The 22,649-nt window shown below is 33.5% G+C and overlaps 4 protein-coding genes across 6 annotated transcripts; 3 read left to right on the forward strand and 1 right to left on the reverse strand.

Annotated features, from left to right (window-relative positions):
* The first annotated feature begins 234 nt into the window (after positions 1-234).
* Positions 235-2,449, forward strand: LOC140863240 (probable indole-3-acetic acid-amido synthetase GH3.1). The gene is made up of 2 exons (XM_073266525.1): positions 235-694; positions 902-2,449. The coding sequence occupies exons 1-2, from the start codon at positions 273-275 to the stop codon at positions 2,262-2,264; spliced, it is 1,785 nt and encodes a 594-aa protein (XP_073122626.1). The 5' UTR covers positions 235-272; the 3' UTR covers positions 2,265-2,449.
* Positions 2,450-8,033: 5,584 nt separating this feature from the next.
* LOC140867227 (uncharacterized) lies at positions 8,034-9,764 on the reverse strand. Its single transcript, XM_073272303.1, has 2 exons — positions 9,264-9,764; positions 8,034-8,353 (listed from the first exon to the last, which is right to left on the reverse strand). The coding sequence occupies exons 1-2, from the start codon at positions 9,642-9,644 to the stop codon at positions 8,270-8,272; spliced, it is 465 nt and encodes a 154-aa protein (XP_073128404.1). The 5' UTR covers positions 9,645-9,764; the 3' UTR covers positions 8,034-8,269.
* Positions 9,765-14,247: 4,483 nt separating this feature from the next.
* Positions 14,248-15,769, forward strand: LOC140866309 (uncharacterized). Its single transcript, XM_073271280.1, has 2 exons — positions 14,248-14,615; positions 15,387-15,769. The coding sequence occupies exons 1-2, from the start codon at positions 14,313-14,315 to the stop codon at positions 15,504-15,506; spliced, it is 423 nt and encodes a 140-aa protein (XP_073127381.1). The 5' UTR covers positions 14,248-14,312; the 3' UTR covers positions 15,507-15,769.
* A 2,807-nt stretch (positions 15,770-18,576) lies between these two features.
* On the forward strand, positions 18,577-21,605 carry LOC140860360 (3-oxo-Delta(4,5)-steroid 5-beta-reductase-like). Of its 3 annotated transcripts, XR_012143689.1 has the most exons (4): positions 18,577-18,745; positions 18,854-19,994; positions 21,147-21,338; positions 21,467-21,605. XR_012143689.1 is itself a non-coding variant. In XM_073263348.1 (3 exons), the coding sequence occupies exons 1-2, from the start codon at positions 18,707-18,709 to the stop codon at positions 19,982-19,984; spliced, it is 1,170 nt and encodes a 389-aa protein (XP_073119449.1). In that variant the 5' UTR covers positions 18,577-18,706; the 3' UTR covers positions 19,985-20,000; positions 21,147-21,460. The 3 variants fall into 3 exon arrangements, 2 of the variants coding, with proteins under 2 accessions (XP_073119449.1, XP_073119448.1); XM_073263348.1 differs by lacking the exon at positions 21,467-21,605 and having other exon boundaries at positions 18,854-20,000; positions 21,147-21,460; XM_073263347.1 differs by lacking the exon at positions 21,467-21,605 and having other exon boundaries at positions 21,147-21,459.
* The last annotated feature ends 1,044 nt before the right edge of the window (positions 21,606-22,649 follow it).

A 22,649-nucleotide genomic window follows, 5' to 3' on the forward strand; every position in this document is an offset into this window, starting at 1 on the left:
TTAGAAAAGTCAATCGAGACTATCTAATAAGTTCTAACGACAAAATCTTCCTACGTGTTCAAATGAAGACCAAGAGAAAACAAAGAAACTTCGTGAAAATTGAATTGAGAGAACTTTTTTATTTTTAATTTTTGCGTGCTATCAATCACGTGTCACTTTATCTCTCTCTATCTAATCCTCCACTATATATACCCCAATACCCCATCCATATAACCATACCTCAAACTAATCTTCTTCTACCTCAAATCTCAAACTCCAATATAATTACAGTAATGGCGGTCGATTCCATTGTAGCATCCCCATTGGGTCCTCCGGCCAGCGAGAGAGACGCCAAGGCTCTCCAGTTCATCGAAGAGATGACCCGAAACGCCGACTCCGTCCAGCAGAACGTGTTGGCACAGATCCTCACCAGAAATGCTCGCACTGAGTACCTAGACGGCCTCGGTCTCGACGGAGCCGCCGACCGCGAAACTTTCAAATCCAAAGTCCCCATGGTCACCTACGAGAATCTCCAGCCACTGATCCAAAGGATCGCCAATGGGGATTGCTCTCCCATTCTGTCTGCCCATCCTGTCTCCGAATTCCTCACCAGCTCCGGCACTTCCGCCGGTGAAAGAAAACTCATGCCTACAATCAAAGAAGAACTCGATCGCCGCCAGCTCCTCTACACTCTTCTCATGCCTGTTATGAACTTGTAAGCATACGTCAAATCCATATATTTTTTTTTCTACCTATAATATAATTAATTGCATGCACCGCCTAAATCCCGAGATTATTGTTAAAAAAAATTTCATGAAAAAAAGATTAATGATTTATTAGTTGTTGTGTTTTTTTAATCTTGGACACGATTTTGAACACGTACACATATTAATGCATTTTTTAATTGTTTTTTTATTAACAGGTATGTGAAAGGGCTGAACGAAGGGAAAGGGCTATACTTCTTGTTCATAAAGTCCGAAACCAAGACTCCGGGTGGGCTTCTAGCCCGACCCGTTCTCACAAGCTACTACAAAAGCGAACACTTCAAGAACCGACCCTACGACCCATACAACGTCTACACCAGCCCCAACGAAGCCATCCTCTGCACCGATTCGTTCCAAAGCATGTACACTCAAATGCTTTGCGGGCTCTATGAACGCGAACAAGTCCTCCGGGTTGGGGCTGTTTTTGCCTCGGGCCTTCTCCGGGCTATCCGGTTCCTCCAGCTCAATTGGCAACAACTTGCGAAGGATATCCGAACCGGGTCGTTGAGCCCAAAAATCATCGACCAAGGAATCCGGGAATGCATGTCTCGGATCTCGAGACCCGACTCATGTTTGGCCGATTTCATCGAGGGGGAGTGTGGGAAAGAAAATTGGAAAGGGATCATTACTAGGATTTGGCCTAATACTAAATATCTTGATGTGATTGTTACTGGTGCAATGGCTCAATACATTCCAACTCTGGATTATTATAGCGGCGGATTGCCTAAAGCATGCACAATGTACGCATCATCCGAGTGCTACTTCGGCCTCAATCTCAATCCCATGACTAATCCATCCCAAGTTTCATACACCATCATGCCCAACATGGCTTATTTCGAGTTCCTTCCGCACTCGGCTGGCGGGTTCGCTCCTGATCCCAAGCTCGTTGATCTCGCAGATGTTGAAATCGGGAAGGAATACGAACTCGTTATCACCACCTACGCCGGTCTATACCGGTACCGAGTCGGCGACATTCTCCGAGTCACCGGGTTCCACAACTCGGCCCCGCAGTTCCAATTCATCAGACGGAAGAACGTGTTGCTCAGCATTGACTCGGACAAGACGGACGAGGCGGAGCTGCAAGCCGCGGTGGAGAATGCGTCGAAGCTTCTTAGCGAATTCGACGCCAGCGTGGTGGAGTACACGAGCTACGCTGACACCGAGTCTATCCCGGGTCACTACGTGATATATTGGGAGCTACTAGCAAAGGACTCGGCCAACTCGCCGAGCGATGACGTCATGGCCCGATGTTGTCTAGCCATGGAGGAGTCGCTCAACTCGGTGTACCGCCAGTGCCGAGTGGCGGACAACTCGATCGGGCCGCTCGAGATCCGGGTCGTGAAAAACGGCACCTTTGAGGAGTTGATGGACTATGCCATCTCAAGGGGTGCCTCCATAAATCAATACAAGGTGCCAAGATGTGTGAGTTTTACCCCAATAATGGAACTTCTTGACTCGAGAGTTGTGTCGACACATTTTAGCACATCTTTGCCACGTTGGAGTCCCGAACGACGTCGTTGAAATGAATATACAAAATTCAAGAACGAGCCTCCATGCAAAAGTCAAAGGAAGATTCCTTTTTTTTTTTTGGGGTTCAAGTATGCTTAAATTTTGTGATGTGATTGGGTATGTAAAAAGGGACTTCAAAAAGTTAGCTAGGTTTGTACTACTTTTGCTCAATAAATTACGTCTATTTATGGTCTTTACTCTTTCGTCCAAGTACTGATGGTTGTACACACATAGAATATGTAAAGTAATGATAATGAATTGAACTTTTTGAAATTTAAGAATGGGGAGTGCGGGTTCCTAGCTCATAGAAAAAAATATCTACCGATGTATTTGATTTCAAACTTAATTAAAAAAATATGCAACAATCATGTTTCTTGTTTGGACCACATTTTTCTTTTGCACATAATGGTCTTAAAGAGTTGCTTTCAAATTATTAGCTAATATTTTAACGAGTAGCTAGTTGTCTTGAAGGATAGTTATTAGCAAATTTTATGCACGTGTTTCAGAAATTATAAAGTCAACGATTAAGTGCAACCGGCAAGCGCGGGGCTGTTAGATGGCCCGCTCGTAAACGATACCACCAATTTGGCTGGACGCGCGGGTTTAGTCCGACGGGCTTGTTCGTTTTGTCGACTCTATCGACAAGTTTTCATATATTGTTTTCATGTGACAGTTTATTTATAATAAAATACTTTTTGAAATGGTGTGTGTATATATATACACATAAAGTACTGTTGACGTGTTTAATGTTACTCAACTCTATTAATCCAATGAAAACCTACAAAATGAAATATATAAAGCACTGCTGACATGTCTAATTTTACGTTATTATTTCGACGAAAAATAAATTAAAAGAGAGAATAATAGTTTTCATATATATATATATATATTTTGTTTCAACCATCAAAGTCTATGCGTTTCTCAGAATGATTTTTATTATATATTTTTTTTCTATGGAAAGTAACTCCTTAAATCTTTCAAGCTAAGGTTGGTTAGTATTATTACATTTTTAATTAAAATTATGTTTCATGCAATAAGAAATTACATTATCCGAGAATAGGGAATTCGAATGATCATCAGTCAGTCCAGATGAACACGTCGCTCCGGAAGAACAGATGTTCTTTCTGTGTTAACGCCAATAAATTTTAGGGTTGTCACCTGCACCACGAGATGAGGTTAGAGGCATTAAAGTATACCCGACCGACGAAAACCCTCCTACATTCAAGTCAGTGATCACTTCAAAATATGTACTCATAAAAATTAAACGCTTTTAGGATATAAATTGAGAGTATGTACCTTTCACGAATGAAATGTCACTTACATTCATAGAATTATTTTTTTTTTCGGGTAACTTATATTCATAGAGTTATTTACATGGGTTATGGTTTTTTTTTTTTTTTTTAAAAAAAAAATCGTTGAGCCCTACTACTAATACCACTCGACTAATAACTTGGGCTCCCTTGTTAATTATTTCTTCACTAATTTAACCATAATTAATTTAATTGGATTAAATATCTTAAAATGGTCTATAACCCATCAATTAATATTGTCATTAGTGGTTACTGACTAACTAAATTATGAACCATTCTAAGTTCTAAAAACGTCGTATCTAGCTTGGTTACATCTATGGACTATGTATGTTGTATAATTGTTCATTTGTTCCAATCGAGTGAAAAATTTGAGATGTCATTTCAAACTTGATATCTTAATGTCATATCAACTATCAGCTAACCATCAATATAACGAAATTCATATTTCAGGTCAATTCTGCCGGACTCTTTTTGGCCTTTAACCGGACATCCGGCAAGCACCCCATTAACTTTAACATTTGCCGGCCACCTTGCTTTACTTTCCGAGCACTTCTTTTGATAATATTTACATTCAAATTAAAGTCTCTCTTTTTCATGCCAAATTACAACCTTTTTTGTCCAGAGATTACTGCTAAGTTCATTCATCTAACTCTATTAAAAGTGAAGTAATTATGGTCGCATAGTTGTATGGAATTATAACGCACTTCATTTTCGAAATTTTTTAAGTGAAATATCTCTACTATTAAGTTGAAAGTATTAGAAGAACAGTTTTTGGTGTGGCATAAACAAACCAAATTTTTTTTTCTATTTTGCCCTTTTATGATGTAAATTTATACAAAACTTCTACACTAAAAAACTCAACCACCTAAAAAAAAATTATGTAATATATATTATGTTTTACATGCAACGCGCGCGTGTGCTACATCACTTGGGGTGTAATCGAGTCGAGCCGAGTCGAGTAGCACACTACTCGAGCTCGAGCTCGAGCTCAACTCATATTTAACTACTCGAGCTCGATCGAGTAGTTAATTTCGTACTCGAGCTCGAGCTCGTCTATATCTCGAGCTACTCGAGCTCGAAAATTATATATAAATATATATAAATAAATAATTATATGAATAAATAAATAAATAAAATATTATATACATTATATTTATATATATATTTATATTATATTTTATATTTATATGTGTTATCGAGCAGCTCGCGAGCTACTCGAACACATATATTGCGAGCTCGAGCTCGAGCTCGAGCTCGATTGTATGTTCTCGAGCTCGAGCTCGGTCAAATCGATCTCGAGTCGAGCTACTCACGAGTAGCTCGACTCGTTTACACCCCTATACATCACTAATACCAAATAAACCATTTTTTTATGGAAAATATTTAAATTGTTAGCTTAAGCCAGGTGTACACATGTACTAAATAAACTCCTATATATTAATAATCTCTCTTGAATAATATTTTTCTCATTCCTGATTTGAGCCACTTTGCTAAATTAAAAATTTCGACAAATTATATGTTGCTGGAATGTATAATGTTATATCATTACTCTCTCTATATATCAAAAGATACAAGAATAAGCCTGACATTTTTTAACATAAATTATCAAATCGCAAACAAAAAATACCAACAATGCAATTCATGTCTAGTTTTGTACAGGTTTTGGTGCTTTTAAATTAAGTTGTGGCCCATTGGACTCAAAAGTCAAAATTGGGTTAAGCTAGCAACCACTAACTAAACTCATTGTCCCTTACAAGCTACGTGGAAACAAACCGAACACCGGTAGAATTCCATTTCAAGCCCAATGTACAAGAAATATTCGGCTGGATTCTTGATTAATGGGTAAATTGTTTATGGGAGTGTTATTTAAAAAATAAAATAAAAAATTATCCCTAGTACGGGTACGTAAAATTTTGGTTAAATTTGGTTGTAAAAAAGAAGAAAAAATATTGGGGTGTACAAATTTGTGATTTACCAAAATTTAATTAATTATACACAACTAATTGAACGAAACATATTTATATACTATTATTTAAAACTTTGGTATTATGTTTTCCTTAAAAAAATTAAAAGTATGATGAAGTTAATTCATAGCATGTAATTATATTATATTATTTTAACATGTTCAAATATACGACACGTCGGTCATGATCTGCCACTAAATAAATTAAATTAAATATACTCGAATTTTTAATATCGTTTTTTTTTTGTTTTTTTTTTGTTTTTGGAATCAACTGGACAAATTTTTGTTTTCTTTCTATTTTATAAAAGGTCAACAATAATTTTGAAACAAATGCGATGCACGTATTCACATGTAATGCTAAATAAACTAGAATGGTAGAGAAATTTTATGTTTTGTAACTTTTGTTTGGACGTACGTATATTTATAAAAGTGTTTTTTTAAAAAAAAATTATAAAATGTTTTAAATTTTTTTAAAAAACAAATATGTGTTTGAACAACTATTAATGCAAATATTAACATTTCAAAAGTAATATTGCTCATCTTTGTCTCACATGGTTTCATTGTAAAAATATCTAAAAACACTTCTCAAATGTTTTTTAAAAACTATACTTGGAGAACATTTTCTAAAAATATTTTTCACAAAAATTTTATAAAAATCTTATCCAAACACATACTTCAAGTTTTTTTCACTTATAAAACCCTAAAATCTTTTTTAAATTACTTGTCCAAACTGAACAATAGATTTTTTGAAATTGGATATACGGTAAAAATATGAACTACACCAAATCCATCGAATTATTGAATGACAAATCGAACCAACACATACGAAATTTCAATAACCAAAACAAAAAAAAAAAAAATTCGATCGAAGTTTGGTCCACTTTGGTCGATTTAAATGACTGATTTTAAAGTTTAAATTTTTGTTCAAATTAATATATTTTGATTATTTTTAGGAAAAATTGATTTTTTGGTCCGGTATGTTTGTCACTTTGCGATTTTGGTCCTCTATATTTTCAGATTTCAGTTTTAGTCCGCTATCTTTAGTTTTTTTGGTAATTTTAGTAATTTTTTCGATGTGGCGCTGACGTGACACCAATTCAGTGCTGATGTGGAGCTGACGTGTACAATGTCACGTCAGCATTTTCGAAGAAAAAGGATTGAAATTGCAAAAAATTGGAACATACAAGACTAAAACTGAAATGTGAAAACATAAAGAATCAAAATCGCAAAGTGACAAATATACAGGACTAAATTTGCAATTTTTTCTTATTTTTAAAATATAATTTAATCTGATCGATCGATACTCTTTCATATGTGTATGTATCAATGTACACAAAACATATCAAAACATTTGATAACACGGTGTGCAGTATTACATTTATAATACCTAACTATATTAATAACTGGTATGGTTATATTTTACATCTTGAACTGAACCAATTTTCTCGATGATTTGCCAAAAATGGAACCAAAAACGTAATTTGTTCTGATTTAATTTTTTTGGTTTAACTTTTAATTTGTAACACTTCTTCTACTTATCTATATCCATACTATAATACTTGAGGCACCTAGAAAAACCGCTCATGTAGACACCATCTTTTGTTTCATTTTTGCCCCTCCTTCACTTCTTATATTATTCCATAATAATTACCCTTTCTACCCACAATCATCACTAAAAAACCTCCCACTAACTCCACTTTCACATAAAAAACTTATTTTTTATAATACATTAACTTCAATCATCTCACGACTTTTCAATTTTCATCATATTTTTCATTGGGCTTCCACATTTCTTTTTTCATCTGATTTTTTTTCCCAATAACATGTTAATCAAAAGTACAAAAGAAATTCAGAAAAATAAAATAAAAAAGTGATCGTAACTGAAAATTTTTCGTTACACACGCGTGTGTACCATGTTTACTAGTTATTATTTAAGTTGGAGACGCCTAGAGTAACAAATTTTGGTGTTGCATTTGACTTTTTAACAATCCAAAATTGCCCACGCTTTTCTCAAATCACAAAATATTCCATTTATTCAATGTGATTAAACCAATTTTAGTAAAATTTCATCTTATTTATATCTATAATATTCTAATAAACTCTTTTCATATAACTCGTTACATAAAAATTTAACATAAAAAATATTTATGAAGTTTTAAATTTTTTCTTGAATTTTTTTAAATATGTATGCACGCCCTGCATGCGATGTGTTAGTTAGCATGTCCTCGATTTTCTGAACCAAGGGAAGAATATGTAAATATAAAATAATATAATGTTTGTGACCATTATAAAAACTGTTTTTTGTATGGTGTGATGATACCAAAATTTTCTTCCAGTTTTGCCCTTTTATTGCAGCCAAATTTTCACTTTACATCAGTTTCTCCCATTTTCTCTTCAATTGAAAATCTAACTTCTCACACACATGTATTTTTGGAGCACAAATTTTAATATAATGCATTATATTACACACGCAAAGCGTGTGCTCCGTAACTTGTATAAAATAATAAATGCACCAAAACTAGCTAGGATAATCTCATTCAAAATACATTAATTGCTCCTCTCGATCGGTACAAAAATACAAGCTCAAAGAGAATGGAAAATGACATTAAAAGAGGGACGAAATTAAAAAAGAAAAGAATCCAAATGAATGTATCGTTCTATATCGTCCAAGTACATATATATAATATATATATATATATAATAAAGCCCGTGGTCCAATATATATAAGCTGCATGGTTACTGTTTTAAAGAAGGAAATAGAGGAAAGCGTAGCCCAAAGTAGACATCCCATACATCTTCTGCACTGACCACAATGAATTTGCTCCACTCTGCAAGCATCATATATATAAATTAATCATGTATGGGTTAGTAAAGCTCGTGATCAGCTTTTCGAATCGACTCAAAACATGGGTAATGTCGATGTTGGCATAAGCGGTACTACCCATATGTCAAATCCAATATTTCGTTTTTTTTAATGCAAGCGAGATGTTTATATGAACATCTCCCTTGCATTAAGAGTATGTTTGAATGTCTAAAAATGGAATTTGAAATTGGATTTGAAATTGAATTTGGATTTGGATTTTAAATTCACGGAATTAAAATTTCATTTTGGTATTTGGATAAAAGTTAAAATGCATATTGAAATTTACTAGCATAAATTTTAGGAAAATAATATTTTGTAAAACAAAATGTCAGGAAAACTTAAATTTATAACTAAAGTTTATGAATTTATTATTAGAAATAATTTTATTATTTTTATAAACCCAAATCGTATGAAATCCCATGAAATTCGACCAATTTTATAAGGATTTCAAACAGTTAAATGAAATCTCATTAAATACCAATCCCGTTTTAAAATTTCATTTTGCCAAACACCGAACCCGTATTTACAAATTCAAATCTCTTCCAAAACCAATCCACCAAGCACAATGTAAATCTTGGTAGTTGTATAGCATCGAACGGGATTGGATCGACACAATTCCAAACATGATAGCAATTTGAATATATACTAGATCTATTCTCGTAAAATGTATACACACACTAGCTAGCTATATATTATGTATATGGAAATAGAAATTCATACACTTTACACGACTCACATACATGCGTTAATGGAAAGATCTCGTTAATTCATTTGTTAAATAAATAATTTTATATAAAGTATATAATTCATATAGTAAGGCACTGAGGTATACTATATATATATATATATGTTAGCCACGCGCGATACGTACGTACCTGGTTGGTGGTGGTGGGGGCAGGAGTAAGAGCTCCTACGCTAGGCGAAGGAGCTCCGGTGGGAGGAGCTGGAGGGCTCGCCAAAACGGGAGACGGAGTCGGAGCTTGAGAAGGACTGAAAACCGGTGGAGAAGGGAGCGGTGCGGGAGTGGGAGCAACGGGTGGCGGTGGACTAGGAGTGGGAGGAGGAGGAGGTGGTGGTGGACTGGAAGGCGGAGGAGGAGTAGCAACCGGCGCCGGAGGAGGAGAAGAAGGAGTTGCCACCGGAGGAGGCGAAGACGCGATGGGAGTTGAAGTGGGAGGACTCGCCGGAGCTTGTCCACAGACGGCGGCGAACGCGACGCAGATGAAAACAATGAATAGAAGGCGTTCGGAAGCCATGATTCATGCACCACGTACAGGAGGAATATTGATTCTTTACGTGCGCACCCTCTCTCTGCTAGCTTAACGTGCACTAGCTAATTATAAGAGTAGTGAACGTTGCATGCGTGTGATGATATGTGTGAGATGGGTGGAAATGGCGAGTATAAATAGGTAGATCGAAGGGCTTTTACGTTTATAAGATCAAATTGCCAGTCATATTATATATATTTGTATACATAACACTAATACTTCCAAAAACTAGAGGATTGGCCAGTTCATATATGATTTGAAATTGATAAATGATCGATGTAAATCCAAGTACAAAGGAGATTAGAGGTTTCAAATAAATTTTCGTTTTCAACTCTAATTCATTAATGGTTATAAAAATCTTTAATTAATTAATAATATCAAAATTTTCAAAGAATATATGTCAAATTATATATATATATATATAAATAATAAATTGGAGTTCTACAACTAAATGACCAAGAGATATCATATATAACAATATTAAACAAGCAAGGGCGTAGCTAAAAAATTTTAATCTGGTGGGCAATTTGTTTTTCATAACATATGCATAAATGCAAAAAAAAAATATATATATGCAGCACATTACATTTGAATATGGTCAATAAATCTAAAAATACTAAATAGCACGATTTCAGTAAAATATAAAGATTTTTTCATGCATATAAGATTTGAAGTTATGACATCTTATATTATATTTTTTTCAGGTAAATAACTCCAAATCCATTTTAATACTTATAAATTTTAAATTTATAATTTAAATAAATAGTAAAAATAAAAGATGATAAATTTATTTTGGATATGAAATACAATACCTAATTTATTCAAAACAATCAAAATTCAAATATTGGCTTTTCGTTCGACAACTTCACTTAAATTTATATCACAAAATATAGTGAGACAAAAAATTTTATTTTCGTATATTAAAAACACAAGCAACAAATAGTGGTTAAATCGAAATAAATATAAGAAGACTGGGAAGAAAAAATTGTTGGGTTAGAGAGTTGAGCACCTTTCATTTATATAAAAAAAATCAAGGAATTAATTGATTTATTTGACAAAAGTTGTAAATAATTAGAATTCTTTAGTATTGAGCTTTAATTAATAAAACACTTGAGCCAAAAAATTCTGCTGGGCAAGAGCCCTTGTAAACAAGCCAACCTTAAATATATGATATATGAAACTCCAACATAATATATATATGCACAATTTATTTTGTCGCTGTTGAATATTATAGTCTGCACGTGTATGTAATTTGTAAATGAAAATTTTTAAATTATATATCATCTCAAGAACACATGTTTCTAAGAATTTGAACCCATGACATTGATTCTAATATAAGATCGATCACTCTTTGTATCAAAATTAATATTGCATATCTAATTTTTTAAATGGTAAAACAATTCAAGACATACGTGTCTATCATTCTCCAACAATATTGCATTCTAACATTAGCGCTCGCTAGCACATGATGTGCACGTACGTATACATTTTTGGGGATCTAAATAGGTTTTTTGTAAGTTTGAAATTTATAGCTTAATGAAAAACACTTTAGGTGGTTGCATTGTATTTTAACTTTTTAAGTTACGAAACTTAACTTATTACGAAAGTATACATATTAAACGGATTTAATTCAAATATTTATATAAAATAATTATTTTTTTTTAAAAAAGATAACCGGCCTAATTATATTATATTTTATCCTCAGTAAATGTGATACGAATTATTGGGGGTGGTTGATGGCGCAACAACCATAGCAGACTTCTACGATGAATACTAAATCAATATTTGTTTCTATATTCGAATATTAAAATATAATTATTACCTTCGATTCATAATTATTATAATTTCATATCAATGATTCAATATAGCATGAAAATTTTAGTGGATCACTCTTTATGCCATGGGTTGGTTTACAGGCATTTGTTATTTGAACAAAATGAAAGTTTAAAATTTATTGTTATTTCAGAAATTAAATACAATACTTGATGAATGATTGAATGTTAGTAAAATGCTTATTGTATGTCCATGTTATTTATAGTGTTCGTCCTAAAAATATACTCACTATCCTGCTCTAATATTAATCTAATGTAATTATTATCTATACAATTTTGGGATTATGTGATAATTTATATTTTATATCACTATATTTTTAGCTTTTTACTTATTTTTATAAAAATAAAATTTCTTTGCTTTTTTTTTTTTATAAAAATAATAATGGAAAATATTACAAAAAATTATCCTAGTCAAGAAACCGGGAAGGGAAGGGTGAGAATAAAGCAAATAGATATGTAACGATTAAATAGAATGATGGGCAGAAGGCCCACATAGGTGGCCTAAACACTGTCGGCCCAATTTAGTTATTAAAGCTATCGAGTTGTCTGCTCACACGTGTCATGATATGGTTGGTCTTGAGTTGATGTGGGACTAAAGGACCATGTAACTAATGATTTTGCTTTGAAAGCAATTTTACGTTGGCTTTCTGCTATAATCATGTCGTGGCTACAAATAATTCGTTTCCCGATTTACTTTTTTTTTTTTTTTTTCTAAAATAAATAAATAAATTTGGATTAAATTTTACTTTATATATATAAAATTTTGATACCCTGCACCCTAGCACCGCCTACGTGGCGGTTCATGATTGGTCACATGTTTTTTGTAAAAAAAAATAAAATTGTGTGGTTGCGGCGCGCCACGTTGGCAGGCGTCCACAGATGTGCAGGATAAGGGCGTGCAGGATATCATTTCTGTATATATATATATATATTAAAATTTGACATCTAAGTATCAATTAAAATTAAAATTTAACTTTAGCGTTTCATTAGTTTTCGACAATCCAATTAAATATGTTAGGATGCTTTGATTTCGAAGATCAAGAGCTATGACATCTAAATTTGTTTCATGAACTCCTTGTTTTCGGTTCGAGTACTAAAGTCTAAAAATCAAATATCTAACCCGATGAATCAACTCTCCACTTGAGGGCGTTGGAATAACTTGTTGCTAGTCTTTACTATACAAAGTGATATGAGCTTATCACATTGGAATATCCAATTGTGATAAAAATAAATTAGGTTGTTATCAACTTTTTGGCTTTAACATTTGCCTACATATTCTCCGTTTATCTACATTATTAAACTTCAGAAACGGATCATTACATTAAAACAATTTCCAATTCTCTTTCACTCGTTAGTATATTTTATATCATCAACAAAAAAAAAAAATCAAAATCAAAATCAAAATAATCATAAGAATCAAATTTACGTCAACCAAACAACCTTCTGCCAATTTCACATTAATCCAAATCAACATCTCATATATGACAAAAACTCTTGTGAGATCATCTCACATATGTTAATTTAATAAAACGAATTTCAACCTGACCCAAATCTTTAAAAAATAAATATTACTTTATGTTCAAAGTATCACTTCATGGTAAATATAAGTCAGATCATTTCGTCTCATAGATATAGATCCGTAAGACGGTCTCAAGAGAATAATACGTTTTCATGGGTCACTTAAATAGATAATCGTCACATACAATTAACCAATCTCACATAGATTTTTATGATATATCATCGTTATGTTGGGCAGCTCAGTTGGAAGCCAGCTGACGTGAAATAAAGGTAGGATGCTGGATGAGTGGTGGACTAAGGTCTGTTTGGTGAGATAATCAGTTCATGCCTATATCGCTGAGAATGATTATTATGGTAATAATAAGGTCCCCCCACCAACCGCAGGTTGTAATATTCAAAGGTAGCTTTCTTAGATTGATGATTAATTCAATTATTACCTGCCATTTAAGTTGTTTTCTTAAATTATACAACAAAAATAAAATATATGTATTTAAACGGTATTTCTTTTAGAAAGGGGCATCACCATTCTATCAATGGTGTTCAGAAGTTGAACCAAATTTATTTGATTGTTAGTTTATGCTCTTTTATTAATGAACTTTGTGAAAGTCCAATCACATTGATAATTTATTTTCGTGCATATTCAAGCGTAAATAAAAACAACCATGACCCTAATTTTTTTTAGTTTTCATTATAAGTTGCAAAAAAATGCAGCCTACGTAATTGTTTTTAATTTATGGTTCATTACTCATAATCATTATATCTACGATCAAATAAAAATGTTCACTCTGGTTCCACCGTTGTCAATTGCTACTTTTTTCGAATAACAATTGCCACCAAAACCCGTTATTTAGACGAGTTGATAAATTGTCGACCCAACTCATTTATCTAATAAAGCAGTACTGGTCGATTCGCAAATTTTTAATTAATATGTTTGGTGGAGTTAGAATTAGAACAGACTGACTTGCAACTCATCATGGTTGTCACTTGACGGGCTGATAAATTACGAATCGAATCTATCTAGTTGATAAGATGAGAACCCAAACTCATTTTGACCATTCCATTCTAGATCTAACTTTGAGGGCCCATGTAATTTTCGATAGCGATTTACCCGACTTGAAGGCCTTGAACAATTTGGGCCTAATAACAAAGAAGTCCATATTCACAAATTGGGGTAATTTTCTTTTCTAATGGGTCAGAGCATTCGGGTCCGGGTTTCGAGTTTTCCCACCATTCGGTTTTTTCAAGATACTCTTATCTTCTTCATTTCAATTTCAAACCCTAAGCCGATCGTTACACTCATATTCAAATGGCGATTTCTCTGGGTGTCTTCTCCACTGTCTACACAGTAAATACGGTGTCGTTCCCGAACACTTCTGCCGCGGGGAGTTCCCGGCTCGTTCCCGCTACTTTGCGTGCTGTGCGCACGGTAACGGCCGCTGCTGCTTCGAAGCCGGCCACGGAGACGAAGAAGCGTGAGCCGAGGGGTATAATGAAGCCTCGAAGGATCTCTCCGGAGATGCAGGCCTTCCTCGGCGGCGGCGTCACGGAGATTCCCCGTACTCAAGCACTCAAAGAGATTTGGGCGTACATCAAACAGTACAACCTTCAGGTATTCGCGTGTTTTGAGTTTTCTTTTTGTTTCGCTAACATTTTATTTTGCTAACAAGAATCATCATCGGTGTATGAATATCTACTCTGTTGGACTGATATGCAGTGGTAATGATATATAAACCTGATTAAAACATTGTTTAAGGTACTTTAGACTTGCATTGTTGCTGGGCATGCTTTTCCAATAATGAAATTGTTATGCGTAGACCTTCCAGTTTTGTCATCGGAGCATTAACATACACGGTAAGTGATGTTTACTAAGTGGGAAGGTTCTTTGTTGTTAACCTGTAGGAGGATTTTCGTCGACATTGGTGGTGCTGAATGCTGATGTATCTTACAACTATTCACTCACTTTTCACACAGCTGAATTCGTCTCTCCGTTTGACGACTAATAAATGCTGCTAAATTTTCTTTAACAGTCTGATTTTTAGGGATACATGATTTCTGATTTGCTCATGTTTAAATCGAAATTTCCTATGGTTGAGGCTGTATTTAGGTAGTCTTCTGAATGTGGGTTATCATAAAAGATTTAATGGTTGGTAAATTTGGTTATGCTCGGTGCCATCTAATGCGCATCCTGTTTCTGACTACCTCAAATAATATCATGAAGTTTATTACTGCTCTGTATATATTATTATATTTTGGTGATAGATATGAGTTTCTTTAATCAGCGCTGACATTTTTTTTTATAAATTTCGTAGTTTTCAAGTGCATGTCACAAACATTACATGATTTTTGCCCCTATGTGACTTGGTTTTCCTCTTCACCCAAGGATCCTGCAGACAAGAAAGTCATCATATGTGATGAGAAGCTGAAGACAATATTTGGAGGAAAGGAACGAATTGGGTTTCTTGAGATTGCTGGTTTGATCAATCCACACTTTCTTAAGTGAGAAAACAACCTACTAGAAGGAGTGTCTCTCTCTACAGCAAAAAAACAAAACGCCTCTTTCCATTAGTGAGGTTTGTTTGTTATTAGTTATTACATCACTACTAGGTAACACTAGTACACTCTAGCTCTGCCTTTTGTTCGATCCCTTTAAGACAAGCATCATCTACAGATCGTTACTAGTTTATGAGTAATTTTTGTTAAGGATCTACTTGTAAACTTCAAATGCGGTGTTTGCGGTAATCAATTGGTATCATGGTTTTCCAACTCGGCGTGATATCTTGTTTGCCTGGATCAGTATTATTCTTAAGCTTGTGTATGATTTCTACCATGATATTGACTTGATCATGGAATCATTATTTTTATTTATTTGTTTGTTTTTAACGAAGCGTGGCCCGTGCAAATCGGGTGTTGACCAATTGACCATGTGTTTGGCTCGGTCATCAGCCAAATTCAGATTTAGACAAATGAGAAGATGTATATATATGCCATATTTCTTTGAGGGAGCTCAGTGGCTGTAACTTTGGGCGATTGTTTTCATTGCTGGGAATTTTTTCCCCATATTTTAATATAAAAATAGCTTAATGTTTTATTTTTTCGTAAAAAAATATATATTCACATATTTTGGCGTGATAAATGATAATTACTTCATGATTCAAAATTGTAAATATTAATATTATATTATTATTGTACTCTAGCTCGAAACCACTTGCTTTAAAATTTTTAAATCGTCTTTACATCATTAAAATACCATCTAACAATTTGTGGTAATGTGTTGGGTGAAACATTCTTGAGGTGGTGGAAATGTAGTATCAATGTATTTAATGATGACTTCTAGGGGATATTTTTTCCTTGAAAATTTGAAATATATATGAATTCCATTGTTAAAAATGTATTTTTGAACTTGTCAAAAAAAATGTATTTTTGAAAATTCATGTGTAAAAATTATTGAATATTGTGTAGCATATATTTAGTTTGAGTTTAGTTGGACAGTTAAGGCTTAATTAACGATCTTTGACAAGTAAGAATGAGCAAGAATTGTCTCCACGAGGAATTCTGATATAATTATTGAATGGGAAAAATTTATATGAGACGGTTTCAATGGTTTTTTTTTTTAGACGAGTCTTTTATATGGGTTATTCATAAAAAATATTATATTTTATGTTAAAAGTATTACTTATTATCATAAATATGGGTAGGATTGATTCGTTTTATTTGTGAGATCGTATCACAAGAGTAACCCATAAAAAATATTATATTTTATGTTAAAAGTATTACTTATTATTATAAATATGGGTAGAATTGATTGATTTTATTTGTGAGATGGTATCACAAGAGTAACACTGTTACTCTTGTTGAATTGGATAATATATTTAAAATTTTCATGTCTTTTTCCCAAAGGACGTGCAAAAATTTCCAATTAAAAAAAAACGAAAAGACCTTGTGTAAAATTAATTACATTTAAAACCATGTCTTAAAGAATTAGGCATATAATAGTTTACAAATAAGGTAAATATACTTGAGTTTATTTAACACAAAAGGTTCATGTTATTTTTTTTTTCAAAAATATGTTATCCTATTAATATTTTCGGTGGGTTATATGCAGTATAATCTAAGCAACTAGTAAAACATTTCAACATGATTTATGTTATATCTCGATACAATTTATACAATATGTTCATCTAAATTCAAGGGAGTGTTTGCAATCACTAACAAAAATGATTGTTAGATTTTGACTTAAAAAATCATTTTTGTGTATTTGTAAATTCAAATTATGTGTTAGTTTATGCTTAACTTAATTGAAATTCAAAAGGTATTCATATGGTGATTATGATTCTCAAAAATTGATTCTAATAAAAAGATTAATGTTAAAATCACTCTAATCACTTATTTATCAAACACTATCCAACTTTGATTTTTAGATTTTCACATTTGTTTTCAAACACTACCAACTTTTGATTTTTTAATTTTTTTTATAATTTATAAATTTAATCACTTCTACATAACATAATATTTTGCAAACATTTCCTTAAGGATGTCAAAAATCAATCCAATTCGCCAAACCGACAAGAGTCAACCCGAAAAATATCAGGTTTGAGTTGGGGGTTTTTGGGTTTGGGTTGAATCGAATTGATCTGAAAGCTAACATGAAAAAATTAATCGGGTTCGGGTCAATTGAGATGATCCGAATTTTTTTTTTTTTATTATTATTATTATTTATATATATAATTAAAAAATATTTGCTACATTTTTATATGTTGTATATTTGAAAAAAATTTATTGTATATTAATATAATAGATTTTCGTTATTCAATGTTTATTTTGTACAATTTTTATTTCTTAGAATATTTTTTTATTTTTTTGTAGTAAATATACTTTAATTTTTTCTACAACTAAATTTTCAAATTTAAATTATATATAAGTTTAGATTTTATTATCATGTGATTAAATTAAATATTACTATTATTATTGTGTGTTTTGAATTTTTATTTAATTATTTTGTTAAAAAAATAACAAAAAAAATAAAATCGGGTTAGTTTGAGTTGATCGGGTTAGCCAAGTTAGACGGGTTCTGGTTCGGGTTGAAAATTTTCGGGTTGTTTAGGCTTCAGATCGGGTTTGAATTGAGAAATTTTTAAATAATATTTTCGTCAACCCGATCCAAACCCACCTGATCTACTCAAATTGACACTTCTACATTTCCTACCCTCGGTATTTCTTATGTAGTGTGAGAATGAATTCCCGAACACTACACATAATCACTAACATGTGTCAGAGTTTAAATAGTAGAAAAAAAAAACGTGAATTTAATAACACATAAACTTGTACATCGATTTTATGAGACGAATATCTAAATCAACCTCACACATTAAAATTTTAGAATAAAATTTTAATTAGGCATTTTCATATATAAAAATGATCAATTCAGTCCATATTTTTATTAAAAAAAAATAATGAAAAATGATATATCTTTTTTTATTTTTTAATCAGATTGAATCTTTCTTTAATGATTGGATTTGAGAAATAATTTTTTTTTATAAACAAAGTTGATAGTCCAGCTGTGCATTTCTGAATCATCGAATTCAACCGGACCCTGCGACTTGACTTGTCAAGCATCCAATCGGATCCATCTACCTCTCATCTTTTACGAAATCTCCCCGGCCCGTTGATCCAATTTTCTTCCATCCCTCGAATTTCTCCAAAATGAGCTGGTGGTGGGCTGGAGCAATTGGCGCTGCAAAGGTTAATCAATCACTGGGCCATCATGTTTTTTATTTATGATATGATTCTTGTTTGTATCGATTTACGTTTACCTTTGTAATAATTTGACTTGGCGATTGATTGAAACAGAAAAAATTCGATGAAGATGAGGCACCCCCTAAGCATCAGAGCGTAGCACTAATAATCGGGGTGACCGGAATCGTCGGCAATAGCTTGGCGGAGATCTTGCCGCTTGCCGACACTCCCGGCGGCCCTTGGAAAGTCTACGGTGTCGCCCGCCGCCCTCGTCCCACCTGGAATGACGACAATCCGATCAACTACATCAGATGCGACGTATGCGACGCGGATGACGTCCAGGAGAAGCTTGGATCTGTCAACGATATCACTCATGTGTTCTACGTCACCTGGGCTAGTCTATCAACAGAGGCTGAGAATTGTGAGGTTAATGGGAGAATGTTGAAAAATGTTCTAAGTGTTGTCATACCTAATTGCCCTGGTTTGAAACATATTAGCTTACAGACTGGTAGGAAGCATTACTTGGGGCCATTTGAGTCGTTTGGAAAAATAGTAATTCATGATTCTCCTTTTGATGAGAGTTTACCCCGTTTGGATCATATTAATTTTTACTATACACTCGAGGATATTTTGTTTGCGGAGGTGGAGAAGAAGGAAGGTTTGACTTGGTCAGTGCATCGACCAGGAAACATATTTGGGTTTTCTCCTTATAGTCTGATGAATTTGGTTGGGACACTTTGTGTTTACGCAGCTATCTGTAAGCATGAGGGGGTGGTTTTACGGTTTCCGGGGTCCAAGGTTGCTTGGAATGGGTATTCAGATTGCTCTGATGCGGATTTGATTGCCGAGCATCATATATGGGCAGCCGTGGATCCGTATGCAAAGAATGAGGCCTTTAATGTGAGTAATGGCGATGTGTTTAAATGGAAAAGCTTTTGGAAAGTGTTGGCAGAACAGTTTAATGTGGAGTATGCCGAGTTCGAGGAGGGTCAGAAGCTGACATTACAGGAACTGATGAAGGATAAAAGCTCCGTTTGGGATGAAATTGTTAGGGATAATGACTTGACGCCAACTAAGTTAGAAGATGTTGGGAATTGGTGGTTCTGTGATCTTGTTCTGTGTGGTGAAGGTTCGTTGGATACCATGAACAAGAGCAAGGAACATGGTTTTCTGGGATTCAGGAATTCAAAGAACTCGTTCATTTCTTGGATTGACAGAGTGAAAGCTTACAAGATTGTTCCGTAGTTCTATTCCTGTATGTGTGAGTTTATCTCTGCTCGTAGTTTTCCTGGCATTTTGTTGTTAATCTTGAATTTTCATATATCTCTTCATGTTTTCCTTGGTTTGTGTCTGTTTGTACTTTGCATCTTAGATTTGTTCAATGTTGTTCGTGGAAAGAAAGCGAATAACACTAAATGCAGCATTTGCCTGCTGAACTTTTATCATCTTGAATGTGTTTCACCGGGATGCTAATGCAATAAACAACCAGTACTGAAAGCAAGTTACATGCACCATGTCTTCTACTTGAGTTTATCATTGTCAATTTCATAATCCCGTGATTAAGCACGATGTAAAATATAAAGTTGTGCCGGTTCATAAGTTGTAGTTAGATGGTAAATATTACTAGTCCGTAATCTTACCTTCATGCATCTATTTACATGTGAAGAATAGTTTTCACAACCCTGTAGAATACATGGACAATTATCTTCAGGATCTATCATAATCATCTCCTACATTCCATTGAATAAGTATTCTAAAGTTAGATTCAAATCAATGAATTGCAAAAGGAACTACTAATAAGGAAAATAGAATTAATATTGGAGGTTATTACATCTTCTTGACATGGGCAAGGTGTATGCACGGTACCACATTTGCTGTGGCATGGAACACTTTCTTATCGAAGGTCATTTTAATTTCTGGACTGACTAACGCATAAATCTAATTATAAAAATAGGCTTAATTCCACATTTTTCGTCTCAAAAAACATGCTGTCGATCAAGAATCCATTGTAAGGCGGGCAGATTCTCGGTTGTTCATTAGTAGTTTAGTACGAGTATTATCTTGTCTCTCCATATGACAACTAAAGGCCACCAATTTTCCTATATCAGTATGATTTTAAGGGGATCCTTAAATTTCTGATTTGCTCATTATTTTTTCATATCAGAAGATGACGTAGTTGGTTATTCACTTATTCTGCATAATGCATGCCCCTATATAGTTAGTTTATCATAAAAGATTTCATGGTTAAAAACAGAATGCAATTTGATAATCATTGGTGTCAACTGATGTGCATCCTGTTTCTAACTACTTCAAAGAATTTTCATGCAATTTAGTGCTAATGTCGCGTTGTTTTGCACCGTGTGACTTAGTTTTCTTTTGGTTTTCTTCTGACCTTGGGATCCTGCAGACAAGAAAGTCATTATGTATATGTGATGTATGAGAAGCAGAAGATTTTTTTTTCGGAGGAAAGGAGTGCGTCGGTTTTCCTGAGATTGCTGGTTTGATCAATCCACAACCAACTAAAAGAAGCTCGAAAATACGCAAACAAAAAAAGCGTCTATCCGCAAATGAGGTCTGGCTCGCTATTTATCACTCCTAGGTAACACTTGTAAAATCTAGCTTTCCTTTTCTTTTCTTCCCCTTTTAGACAATCGGAAAGATCATTAATAATTTGTGAATAATTTTTGCCAAGAATCTGCTTGTAATCTTCAAATATTGTGCTTGCAGTGCACTCCCTGGTTTATATGGGTTCGTTCTAATGATAAGATTCCCAAGTATTTCTACCATTGATTATGCGATCGATTTTCTTTACCAAGTGTGGTCTATGACCCTATCAACTAAAGCGTGCCCATCTGGTTAGTTCGGTCGCATATGAATCAAAATCTTCATTAAATCGTTTAGTTCACAAAATTTCATTGAAGTTGAACCGAATTACTGTTTCAATAAAATATGTGGGATTTGGAATTCAGTGAGAGGGTAGATCCAACCATCCAATTTTTTTTAACATGGAGTGATTTAATTTTTTTGTTACATGAGACCCACAAACACTATACGGAGGGTAATATTGAAAACAAACCGGAATATGTTAATAAATGAACTTTGTGAAACTATCGCAGATACATATTAAAGGAGGTTTCAAATACAGGATAAGTGTATGCTATAGAGCCTTCTGCAATATCAATGACCAAAATTTTACAAAAACAAAAACAGGAATTGGACAATTATATCTACTTTCACCATTGTACGCAGTACTCTTCAGTCTTCAGATCATATCTTTGATGTAATATCTTGCTTTCATGCAGTAGCTGAGGGGATAACACCAAAAGCATGCATCATATGTAGTGGATTAATCAATCAAATGATCGAACTAATTGTGTTTGGTATTTTATCTTGAACAAATGACACAATGCGGATCCCATATTCCTCCGGAGGAGCTTGTGGGAAAAAAAAATGTACCTTGCTCTTATATATTTATTTTTTTGCGATTTTGGTAATCTATGTTGTTAGATTTCAATTTAAGTCTTATATCTCAAAATTTTTGGAAATTTCATCATTTTTTTAATTGAAAATCTTGACGTGACACTATACACGTTAGCGTCATGTCTGTGCCAGATCAACGTCACGTGCTGTCACATCTATGCCACATAAAATGATTAAAATTACAAAAAAAGTAAATATATCGGACTAGAACTGAAAATTTGATTAAATAACGGACCAAATTATAAATAGATAAATAATAGGACCAAAATGTTTTTTCCCCAAACTTATGGACTTGTCCAATATTGTGGCTCACCTGACACAAACATCTCCGGGATAAAAAAATATATTTGAGATTGATCCGAGATGACACTTTAAAAAAAACCCGGCCCATGTAATAAGTTAATTTTTAAAAAAAGAACATGTTACATTG

The sequence above is a fragment of the Henckelia pumila genome, chromosome 4 (genome assembly GCF_033568475.1).
Source record: "Henckelia pumila isolate YLH828 chromosome 4, ASM3356847v2, whole genome shotgun sequence".
In the NCBI taxonomy this organism is placed as follows: domain Eukaryota; kingdom Viridiplantae; phylum Streptophyta; class Magnoliopsida; order Lamiales; family Gesneriaceae; genus Henckelia; species Henckelia pumila.

Bases quoted from the DNA above. Each gene is read 5' to 3' on its own strand.
- LOC140867227 (XM_073272303.1), bottom strand. From the start codon at position 9,644: ATGGCTTCCGAACGCCTTCTATTCATTGTTTTCATCTGCGTCGCGTTC. The intron at 8,354-9,263 runs GTACGTACGTAT...TGATGCTTGCAG, and splicing joins CCCCCACCACCACCAACCAG to AGTGGAGCAAATTCATTGTG.
- LOC140860360 (XM_073263348.1), top strand. From the start codon at position 18,707: ATGAGCTGGTGGTGGGCTGGAGCAATTGGCGCTGCAAAG. The intron at 18,746-18,853 runs GTTAATCAATCA...TGATTGAAACAG, and splicing joins GAGCAATTGGCGCTGCAAAG to AAAAAATTCGATGAAGATGA.
- LOC140863240 (XM_073266525.1), top strand. From the start codon at position 273: ATGGCGGTCGATTCCATTGTAGCATCCCCATTGGGTCCTCCGGCCAGC. The intron at 695-901 runs GTAAGCATACGT...TTTTATTAACAG, and splicing joins CTCATGCCTGTTATGAACTT to GTATGTGAAAGGGCTGAACG.
- LOC140866309 (XM_073271280.1), top strand. From the start codon at position 14,313: ATGGCGATTTCTCTGGGTGTCTTCTCCACTGTCTACACAGTAAATACG. The intron at 14,616-15,386 runs GTATTCGCGTGT...TCTTCACCCAAG, and splicing joins TCAAACAGTACAACCTTCAG to GATCCTGCAGACAAGAAAGT.